General features: G+C 39.8%; 1 protein-coding gene across 1 annotated transcript in view; it reads right to left on the reverse strand.

Moving 5' to 3' along the window:
* The window catches only part of TRIO (trio Rho guanine nucleotide exchange factor), a 189357-nt gene that overhangs the window by 88263 nt on the left and 88738 nt on the right, over window positions 1-12356 (reverse strand). Inside the window, exon 24 of the mRNA XM_077810790.1 lies at window positions 8092-8335. Coding sequence (XP_077666916.1) covers window positions 8092-8335 — 244 coding nt within the window. The remainder of the gene's footprint in view (window positions 1-8091; window positions 8336-12356) is intronic.

Genomic DNA, 12356 nt, shown 5'->3' on the forward strand with positions numbered 1-12356 from the left:
ACTTATACCACATTTCTAAAGATTTTAGGGGTAGTTTCCTTAAGAATAGGAAGGGTCTCTCCAGCCTCATTCATTTATGCAGTTGGTCTCTTCCTTTTGTCCAGTTCACAGCGAAAATCCGACCTCCTGCTTGCTTCTTCCATACTAGACATTATTCACATTAATACATTAATTCAGCAGTTATTGTCAGTGCACCACTACTTCTTGATAATGCCAATAAACCTTGACTGAAAACAGTACTGAAATGAGGACATCGTGTACCAAAGCAGTGAGGTATCACCTAATCAAAAGCTCAATCATATACTGGAAAGCTCAAAGCAGCATGCTTCAGAGGCTATCTGAAACCAAAGCCACCTCTATTTAGCAAGAGCACAAATTCGTCTGTTTAAAAAGTGGTAGTATTGTTTAGTTTAAAATGTTATGACATACTGTAGCAGGTTCCGTTTAGTATGAGTGAAAACTGATCAGACAGCCTGTACTGCAAGGGAAGCTGAAAGTGTGTATGTACAAAGGTGAACTAATTTTAACAGCCTCTCTTCTCAGCAAATTTAATTAACGCAGAGTACAGCACCTAGAAAGACTACCACAGAAAGTAATTAATATTCTAGGACTTCTGTCTTCAATGCAATAAACTAAGGACATTTCTCGCAAACAAAACGTGATGGCTACAGCCTATCCGATGTCTGAATCTAGCTGAAAAATGTACAGAAAATTGCCATGAGCAAAGCTAATTACATGCAAAATACTAATTCCCCAGGGAAATCCTAGGCAGCCAGCCAGAATTGCTGGTTTGTACCTTCTATCTCCAAAGCTTCAGCTGTGCAAATACATCTGTTCCGAAGCAGACACTTTTTATACCCCGATTTCCCTTCCAGCTAATATTAAAATAAATAAATAAAAATGGCTGCTGCCTAGTACCCAAAGCATGTTCAAGTGAATGAATACCAAATCCAGCCTGAGCAGTTCTCTCCTCTGCAGGCTGCTCTGTCTCAAATGTAATGCTTTGTTCATTTAACTTCCCACAGGGTAGGAAGATTTCGTTGTCGCTATTCAAGTTTCAGAAGCCAACTCTTTAACCGCATTTTAATACCCCTGAACAGGGGTAACTTATGAACTGCAGACAGAATTGACCAGTCTCCTGGGTTGAAATGGTGAAACCTAATCCTTCATGATCCAAACATATATTCATTAATGGAGCCATCAATTCTGTTAATTCTGAGAAAATTCAAAATGTTAGAGATAATATAATTTGAGAAACAGAAACTAGTAAAAAATTAATCTGATATTTGATTTGGAAAAAAAATCCACCTCTGCTAGAGAGAGAAAACTATCAGAAATTTAATTTCCGAAGTTTTATTGGGACCTGATAAGATCCAAGATAGCTAATGTAGGATGTGGCAGGAAAAGAGAACTAAAAACACAAATCCTCAGAGATATGGCAGACTGCACTAGAATTTGGCTACATACTCACTTTGACAAATCCACCACTTGACCTCTTGCCCAGGTTTGGAAATTTGGTGTCTCATATTTGTAACTATCCTTCTCTCACATACAATTTTTTGCTATGTCCCATCATATCTGCCTGTGTATTTCACATAGGTTATTTCCTCCTTATTCATTCTACCTCTAAACCCTTGTCCATACCTTGGTCTTCTGAAGCCTGGGTTACTTTAACCACCTTATCTGTATCTTTCCCCACCTTTCCAGCCTAAATAAAGTGTCACTGATGAAGTCATCTTACTTTCCCATTTTTATTACTTTACACACCCCTCCCTGAATCCCCAGTTTTCACAGTTAGAGTCAGGACCCTTCCTCTGCATGATGTCTTGTCGTCTTTGCCCCAAACGTAGCCATTCTTTTTTTCTGTCACCACTGTGAAAGCCCTTGCCCACACCTTGGTCATATTTTACCTTCATTAGATATAATTTATATCCATCCATCCAAGTATTAGACGTGTTCAGATCACAAGCCAGTCTAGGTGTGAAATTCAGGAGTTTTGAGATTCTGGGTGGTACTACTCTATGGACTGAACACAGAAAGTTTTTCTTTGGGGAAAGAAAGGGGAAGAATTGGAAAATGTTGCTCCTTATATTCAGGGAACCCTTGTACAAACAGATTAATCAGTTAGAGTACGATGTAAAGCAAGAGTTAAAACCAAAACTCCTGCAACAGGAAGTTCCATAGCCTGGCAATGACTGACAACAGACCAACTTCCGATCTGGCAAGCTTTGTCATGGAGTGATGCTGCAGGAGAGAGATAGCTGTTCAAGTAGTTTGGCCTTATCCTGTTTATGGCTCTTATAAGGACTACAGCCTTACATTGAATGAGGAGCTATTGAGGCATGAGCGCAGACCAATGTGACATGTCATCTGCCTTTTCCACTGTGAACAAGTTGCAGAAACTGCTCAGCTTTTATGATCAGCTTCAGGTATCAATTATGTGGCAATCCAGCCTTGAGTCACTAAATACCCACGATATGAATTAAATCTCCTTTACTTGCCATGTGCTCCCTGTTCTCACATTTAATAAAAATGTTACCTAAAAACAAGTTTTCTTGTAAGTTCCATTTCCTGCTCAGCATTACAGACATTTTAATATTATAAACTATGAATATGCTTTATTTATAAAAAAATAATGCCAACAGCTGTGCCTCAGTGCAGAATACTCCCAAATCAATGTTTTGGTCATCTAGCATTTTTTAATATAGGCTGAATAAAATCTGACAGTGTGCTGTGTTTTATTTGACGTAGACTGACCACCACGGGTGTTTAGATTGGCTGCAAGCACTAGGCTTTCCTGAAATGAAACCCTTTTAGCTCTCTAGTTACCATAGAAATCCAGATTTTAGATAGTTAATTGAGAATTAAACCACAACTAACATGATTTTTTTTTTTTTACATTTGATGGCAGTGAAATCCCCTTGAGAATATATATAGTTTTTTTTAAAATAAATGCCACACAGGAATTAGCTATTTATATTAGAAGAGAAGAGACTGGCTACGTCCAACTGCTGAAGCCCATTTTAGCTTTCGGACATCCTATAATTTTCCAACTATCATGTAAAGTAGGAAACTTCTGAGACGGTTTTTCAGTGCTTCTTGTAAAGCCATGATTGCAGGAATCTAAGAGTTTTAACAATATGTCTTCATGGATTTCAGAAATATATTCAAAATGAAGTTGTTTCATGCTTCAGTCTGTGTCGTGGTTTTGAAGAGGAAGAAAGTTACTGTGGAACTGAGGAGGATTACCAAAGTAATCCTTTGTTTCTACAAAGATCCAACTGGGGGAAAAAAGAAAATGAAGCGGATTCATTTGAAGAAAATCTCAACCCAGGTAGGCTGGCTATTGAAGTAAATAAAAATACGAAACCTAATACCATAAACATCTGTTGATTCACTCAAACAACACAGAAGCTTTATTATATTACACGGGGGAAAAACTACATTAAAAGAATAGTATGGATTTAAAGTTGAGCATTAATGTGTCAGGAAATACCAGAATGAGCAACTATTCAATATCTTGTTTTATCCTTGTTCAGTGTGTGGCCTGATGACTTATTCACTATCAACTATTTAAACCTTTCTCTGAAGAAAAAATTATTAATATCAAGGGCTTTTCTATGCTGCTTATTACTACAGAATCTGTGCACTTCACAATACTCCTGTGAGGATTGGGGCTGGTATTAGCCTCATTTTTCAGATAGGGACCTGAGGCACAGAGACAGTAAGGCTGAAGTATCCCCTAATTTCGGGTGCCCAATTTGAAATACCTAGGACTTGATTTTTCAGAGTATTCAGCACTTTAAAGCACTTCATATTTTTAGTTCAAATTACAGTTCCCATTGACTTCAGTTGCAGCTGTGACTTGTCAACACTTCTGCAAATCAGAGCCTAGGCTCTCACATCAGGCATCCAGAAAATTAGGAACAAATAATTAGTGAGCAGCTGACCACCTGTGAAAAGTCTGGTTTAAGTGAGTTGTCCAACATCACATGGGAATTCTGTGGCAAAGGCCAGGGAGAGAATCCAGTTCTCCAGGGCAGCCTCACCAAAGTTGTGGGGAGGACGTTAAACTAGCTTCAAAGGAGGCAAGTCACAAAATCCCACAGGTAAACATAAAAATGGTGACCTTGACAAAGGGCTAGAAGTTGGGGAGAAATTAAAATTATAACAGGGTCACACAGGAGCAACAAGAAAGAGTGTGTGCATGTGTGTGTGTGGGGGGGGGGAATCTGCTCCACATCACAAATGTCGATAAATGCAGGGAATATGGTGTATAAACAGGAAGAACTAGAAGTTGTATACAAGCTGAAGTATTAGTTAACCGGCATCACATAGACTGGGGGGGGTGGCGGGAGGGAGAATAAATCTCATGGCTATGCACGAAGAATGTGCACACAAGTTCCGAGGTCCAGAAAGAGATGAAGGCAGACCAGTTGAAAAGTCTCTGGGTAAGGATAAATGGGGAATAAAAGGAGGCACTGTCATGGCAGGGGTCTACTACATACCACCCAAGCAGGAGGAAGAAATGGAGGATTCATTTCTAGAACCAACAGCAGAAGTATCCAAAATAGCTGTAGCTCACGAAAGCTTATGCTCAAATAAATTTGTTAGTCTCTAAGGTGCCACAAGTACTCCTTTTCTTTTTGCGAATACAGACTAACATGGCTGCTACTCTGAAACCTGTCAAAATACTAATGTACTAATACTAATTACTACCCAGACATCTGTTGGAAATGTAACTACGGAAAAATATAAAATATCCAGTACTTTCTTGGAATGTATTGGGGACACTTTCTTGTTTTTGAAGGTGAAGGAGGCAATCAGAGGGTTGGTCAATTTAGACTTGATTCTGACTAACAGGGAGGAACTGGTTGCCAGTCTGAAGGTGGAAGGCAACCTGGGTGAATGTAATCATGAAATGACAGATGTTATGATTTTAAGGAAAAGGCAGGAGTGAGAGCAGCAGAATAAGGACAATGGACCTCCAAAAGCAGACTTCAACAAACTCAGAGAACTGGTAGGGTAAGGTCCCATGGGAGGAAGAAAAAAGGGACAAAAGGAGTTCAGGAGAACTGGCAGTTTCTCAAAGAGACACTATTAAGTCACAACAGCAAACTGTCCCAACACAAAGGAAAGGCAGGAAGAATAGTAGAGGCAACATGGCTCCATCAGGAGCTCTTTAGTGACCTGAAAACCAAAAAAGGAATCCTACAAAAAGTGGAAACATGGACAAATTACTAAGGAGTAGTACAAAAGAATAGCAGAAGCAAGCAAGGTCAAAAACAGAAGGATTAAGGTACAAAATGAGTCACACTTAGCAAGGGACATAAAAGGCAAAGTAAAGTGAAGGTCTTCTACTTAGTGGGGAAGGAGAACTATTAATGGACAACAAGGCTGAGGTGTTTAATGCCTATTTTGCTCAGTCTTCACTAAAAGTATGTGACTAGACACTTAACACAATATTAACAACTAAGTGGGAGGGAGCACAAGTCAGAATAAGGACAGAACAAGTTAAAGAGTACTGACTTAAGTTAGACGAATTCACATCAGCTGGGCCTGATGAAATGCATCCTAGAGCATGTAAGCAACTAGCTGTAGCCAACTTCGAACTGGTAGCAATCATCTTTAAGTACAGGTCAGACCCCTGAGGATGAGGGCAAATATCACACCTATCTTTAAAAAGGAGAACAAAGAGGACCCCGGGGAGTGACAGACCTAACTTCTGATACCTGGAAAAATAGTGTAACAAATTATTAAACCATCAATTTATAAGCACCTAGAGGATAATAGGGCTATAAGGAATAGCCAGCATAGATTTGTCAATAATGAATAATGCCAAGCCAACTTAATTATTTTCTTTTACAGGGTTCCCCGTCTAATGGATAGTGGGTAAAAGTAGATGTGATATATCTTGATTGTAGTAAGGCTTTTGACACAGTCCCACAGGACAGTCACATAAGCAAACTAGGGAAATTGCTATGTGTGGGTGCAAAACTAGTTGGAAGACTGTACTCAAAGAATAGTTATCAATGGTTTACTGAGAGCACTATATGGTGGGTCCCACAGAAGTCTGTCCTGAGTCTGGTACTATTCAATATTTTCATTAATGACCTGGATAATGGAATGAAAAGGACGTTTATAAAATCTGCGTATGACACCAAGCTGGGAGGGGTTGCAAGCACTTTGGAGGGCAGAATTATAAATCAAAATTACCTTGATAAATTGGAGAATTGGTCTGAAATCAAATCAAGACATGTTCAACGTACTACACTTAGGAAGGAAAAATCAAATGCAAAACTTATTAAAACATAAATGTAGTTTTGTGTGTCTCACACAGAATCCCGCATGAGTCTGGTTATAACTGGTTCATTATTCCCCACATCACATACTGTAATTTTCCTTTTGTCTAATCCAGCCTGCCCTTTCTAATAAGAATTGTTTTGCTTCAAAGGCTCCCTTTGCAAACAGTGACACGTTATTATGATTTCACACTCCCAGTCAAAGGAAGAAACGCCTTAGTGAAACCAAAAAATATTTATCAATTAATCATCCAAATGGCTGCTAGGCTTCCTTACCCAGAATACCACAGGACAAAAAAGTTGAAGTATCAACCTAGAGACAAAACCTTCAGCTTTCTCTGCTCCGTCACCCTGCATACACAGAATTCCTGCTGTGCATGCTGCACACCCAAGTAAGTAACACATAAAGCTTTCCTGTTATAGCCAACTATATTGTTGCACAAGCTGAAGAAACCAGGAAGAGAAGAGAAAAGAGAAGAGAAGAACAAGGAGCTGGCTGGAAAATCGACGAAGTGGGAAAAATAAAAAGTGCTTTCCAACAGCATAGTATACCATTCCAGACAATTTTTTCCACCAATTGATTTCTCAACAGTTCTTCTGCTTATAATACAATCTGATCAATGTAGAAGTTCTATAGATATTTACCGCATTTGTGATGAGGCACTTTGACTCATAACTTACATTTAATTCTCTATTCTAAATGAAGAGGCTCAAAAGTCTTTTTTTAAATGGGCAAACTGCTTTTTCCAATAAACCTATTTGCTTCTGAGCACAGGCTTTGTGTGTCAGCCTAATTCGGGAATGAAATCCATTGCCCCCAGTCGAGAAGTCAAGAGACACAGCTATTCATTCCTAGACTGATATTACATGTAAAAACATCCTGTGAGGACTGGAACATTAAACACCACACCCACTTATCCAGGAACACACCAAATAAAGATAATCCCTCTCTTTGCTAGAGGGTGAAATATCCCATTCACACTGAAAAAAAACTTATTTTTCCAGAGCCTCAATAAAATTAATAAAAAGCTACAGGCAGCCTCCCATATTGCCCTTGATTTCCTAAAAAGAGTATCATTCATTCGGAAAACTAGATTGTGCCCTTACATATAAAGGTTTTTTCAAACAATTATGCCCCCCAAAATTTAAACAGGACCCAAAATAGCTGCGGCTGAAGTCTAATGATTAGGCTCCTTACAGGCTACTTATAAAGCTGAACAACTAGACAAAGGGAAAAGCTTAATCTCCCAAGACTCATTGTACAATTTTTAAAATGCTGAGAAAGAAAAACGTAGCATTCTACACAGCTAACTGGTATTGTGAGTGGCAAGAATTTTCACCATAGTTTTTTTTTTTTTTTTTTAGCAGCTGAACTTAATTTTCTCTCTCCATGCAGGGCAAGACCCTGGTCTCCTTTTAAATTTTTTTCTTCTAAATTTCTGAGGCACAGGTTAGCTCAGTGTCAGGGCTTGCTCCAGCACAACATACAACTCAGTTTATTTTAATAGGACATAGCTTGTCTACATGGCTTCCAAATCTCCCATTGTTTCTCCACTTCACACACAAGATGCTGAGCTGCTTCAGTCTGGGTCCTCAGAAGTCTTGTAATACAAGTTTTACCCATAGACTTCTACGTCCAGAAAGTCTTATCCAAGAATAGATAAAAATTCAAAGGCATCGAATGAAACCCTTAAAAAAAAATCATTATCTTACACAGCATTTTTTACTAAAAAATATGAAGTGCTGCAATAAGGCCAACAACTGGGACGTAAAACGCATTCTCACTTACCTTTGTGATTAAAGATACCTTCCATCTCCATGCTGCTTCTAGAGTGGGCAATGCAGAGCGACCCACAGGGAACTAGCCCTTCTGCAGCAGGGGATCGATCTGTGGTTCGTACTAGACACCAGTCGGGCTTGTCATGTGGCCTCTCTAGAACCTCCACTGTCTGACCACGGCGGATTGTCAGCTCATTGCTGTTGCATGCTGTGAAGTCATGGATGACCACAGTCAACTCGCAGCCACCTGACAACTGTGGAAAGAGAGAAAACAAGGGAAGGATGGGTGCTGCAGTTTTTTTAAACACACACCAGGGTTTATTTAGGATTTCTGCCAAGATCTATTTTTGTCTATGACATTTACAATATGGCAATGTTTTCTGGGTTTTTTTTTTTAATGGCACCATATTAAAATTTATTAGCTTTAAAGAAACGTTGTCGGTTTTGAAGATTTACTGCAAACCCCCATCTCTCCTTCACCTCAGATTCACTGTGCAGAATGATTCCAAGAGCTGCGAATGATATGGGTTAAGCAGGTAGGCTTGCATCTGGGTGTAGCTTTCTCTCAAGGGTATCTTGAGAAAACTGAAGACAAAAAGCAGACTCACCACTCCACACAAGACAGCAAGGGAAACCCACTCTCTTCTCCCACTGAAACCAGGTTCAGGTGGAGCCCTGCAAGTCTTAGAACAGTAACTAGACACTCACAACTAAAGCCCATAAAGGTATGTTAGCCATCACAGTAGGTCTTTTGTGCATTTTTTGGTCCTGGGCTTAGTGCAGAGACAGCTAAAGCAAGAGAGGAAGGGATTTTACCTTCCCACTGCAATTTGGAGTATTTTAGGGAAGTGAAGAACTTTCTTGGCTCACCTCAGACAACCCTTCTAGTCAATAACCTCTGCGAAAGCAGGAGATGTGGGAGGGAGTTCATCAGCCAGCCCTCTCATCACCCTCCTCCTCACCCAAGGGGTCTGAAGCAGCAGTTACCCAGGACAGTGTACAGGTGTGTGGTGGTTGGGGGTGGCAGGAAGCCAAAGACACCACTATTAAATATGGGGCCCTGTGACTCGGTGGAGGTGAAGAGGAATTGTAACTGGGAGAGGGAGGAAGACAAACTAGCTGACAAAAAGAAGTTCAACACTTTTCTGCAACTGCTCACCATCTCCCTCCAGGTTCTTCAGTCATCAAACACCTCAAATCCAGTCTCTGAATATGTGGGTCAAAATTTTACTATGGACTTTTCACATATCTTAAGCATAGGGATCCTTGCACACCAGTTCTTGAGACAACCAACTATTTTAGGATCCTTTGTGATACGGACCCAAAAATAGCTGTATTTCAAGATTTTTAACTCTCTCCTTCCTAACCCTACCCAACGACAAAAAAAAGACTTCCAACTCATACAGATACGCATGTGAACCGGTGTTGGCAAAACCCAGCATGCCTCACTAGTGTTTTTCTAAGCACTTAATTAAAATTCTTTTGATCCAGATTAACTACGCTCTACTGCTTCACCTTGTTTGAGATTAACTGAAAGCATGCTGATAAATACACTGAAGTTCCCTAGTTGCACCACAGCTTCTTTAAGTGCCTTTAACTTGATTTTAATTTCTAATAGTAATACTACAGCAGCAGTATTCTATTGGACTATTTTTTCTCCTGGTGTACGAGTACCACTGTTACAACACAATCTACTAGAACAGAACAGATTAATGTTTCATCTAATCTGGTAGGCAACGTCCAGTAGTAGAAAACATCAGACATTTTAGACACAAAATCCCCATATTTCATGGGGATAATTGTGCAATAGCATGGGGGAATGTTTCTTCCAGTTTATACTCAGATTAATAAAGACAACTATTCCCTTATAGTTCTTACCCCAGAAAATGTAACTGCAGAGGTTATTACACAAACATTTTATAATCTTGAAATTTGCTTACCTAATTTTGCTACAACTAAAATTTCCTTTTTATCCTGATACCAGAAAGTCCTCTGTACTTTAGACACAGGGCTACATACACATCTGGATTATTACTTATAGATCAGTTTTAATTAATTTTCTTGGACTGAAATGCAAGATAGAAATTTTCTTCTCCAGGATAATGCTTTGTCATCAAACAAGAATTTGAAAAGTGTTTGCCAAGCAACCCATGACACCACAGACAGACTAATTCCATCCTTCCTTCCCCATCTCTGCCACTTCCACAGGACATAACCCCTGACAGCCAGTCTGCAGAACTTTCCCATGACCACTGCCTGCCAATCTTGTTAACTAATCCTGGTTGCGTGTGCGCGTGGAGTGATTTTTCTTGGGAGGGAAAGAGAAACCTTATGTTTCTCATAATTAATGAAAGTACAGCAGCCTGCAACCCCTCCTCCCAGGTTTTGGCAAGAAATTAATCACACGGCTTCTACTTCATCTTTCAAGACAGTCTCAGGTCTCAAGTTATGAGGTGCACAGCTTCAAAACATGCTACCTTCTCACTCGTTAAAAATATCTTGCTACCCTCCCCCCCCTTCCTTTGCATTATATTAGCTTTTAGTCCACTCAAAGTTATGCCAAAGGGGAAAAAGTCAAGAGCCTTCCCTTGGTTTCTGGCACTGATTTATGTTATAGCCCTCTTCAAACTAAGTCTGAAACAATTGAAAACATGTGTATGCCTGAAGAGGTCTGAGAAAAAGTCCACAGAGTCTAACTTCATAAGGTGTCAAATGCAAGGCTCCAAACTTTTTCTCATGAAAAGCACATTCTCTCTTCCCCACTACCCTAAGCATAGGTCAGTAACAAGTTTCACCACTTTTGGAAACCATGCATTAACCGATCTGAATACCTATAGTTTTCTGCTTTCACACAGATGTTCCTTCTTCCCCCTCCCTTAATTAAATGGAAGTTAGCTAACAACAGATTTCATTTTCCCTAAATATTTCAACTGGTGAGAGTCTTAGGACAGAAGAGTATAACAAACAGAGATAATATGGATTACCTATGTGGGAACCAACAAACAATAGTATTGGTTAGCTGTCCCTTTCATCTTAACTATTCAATAACACTCACGTCCACAACACAGCCTGTGCATTAGACTCTAAGGGTATGGCTGTACTGCTATAAAACACCTGTGGCTGGCCTGTGTTGGCTCATGGGGCTTGAACTATAGGGGTATAAAATTTCAGGGTAGACACTCACCCAGACTCTGGGGAGCCCCCACCCCCTGCATGGGGGCCCAGAGCTGGGGCACCAGTCCAAGTCTGAAAGTCTACACGGCAATTTTATAGCCCTGCAGGACGAGCCCCATGAGCCCGAGTCAGCTGACATAGGCCAGCTGCAGGTGTGTCACTGCAGTGAAGACATACCATCGGGTTACAGCATGCCAATGCTGACACCATGTTCTCAGCTCTGCACAACGTCTGCAGGTGAAAGTGAGTGTGGTCTCTTTCCCACTGTGATCAATAACAGAACAAACTAAGTTCTACTCCCTCTACCCATCTCATCCAGAAACACTAGACATCACCATGAAAAATATGATTTTAAGAACATAAAAATATTTTCAACTTTTAACTGTCCAACATTTGAGACAACACCCATTAATTTCCCCCACATTACTTTAACTGTTAGTCAATGTTTTTCTTTTTAAATTGTTTCTGCCCTTTATTCTCCTTAATGCACCTTACAAATGCAGATTCATCTTTAGCACTCAAACACAGTTGGAAAACAAGGGGTGTCTGTGATAAAGAGCATAGCTCAAGCAGCTGGTGTTGTACAGCTTTGGCATGAAACTCTAGATTGGATGGGAGAAGAAAAGAAGACATGCCGGAAAGTGGAGACTGATTTACACTGATGAGGACATTAGGACTTTGAAAACGCCTAAATCCCAGTTTAAGTTTCACAAGGGACTGTAAATATTCTGCGTAAATTCATCCTTTTCTCTCAAGAAACCCCTTATGTAAACTGCATTAGTAAGACCTGATGAAATATATGATGAGGCTAAGTTTGAAACATGGGAGTTGCTGGAAAGACAGAGGCAAGATGAGAAATGAAAACTAGGCACGGACAAACTCACATATCTTAAGAGGAAGGAAGTTCTTTTCATTAACAAACATGCCATGGGAATTATTAACATCTTAATGTTATACACGATTCACATTTTGTGCCTCTTTTTAAAAAAAATTGTATTTTCTGGTAGAAAAAAAATCTTATTAAATGGGCCAAATACACTCCTTATGTACATCTGATGAATTCAGTGCAGTTGCATCAACAATGCCTTTGACCTTCAATGC

This window comes from Eretmochelys imbricata, chromosome 2 (genome assembly GCF_965152235.1).
Source record: "Eretmochelys imbricata isolate rEreImb1 chromosome 2, rEreImb1.hap1, whole genome shotgun sequence".
NCBI lineage: Eukaryota > Metazoa > Chordata > Testudines > Cheloniidae > Eretmochelys > Eretmochelys imbricata.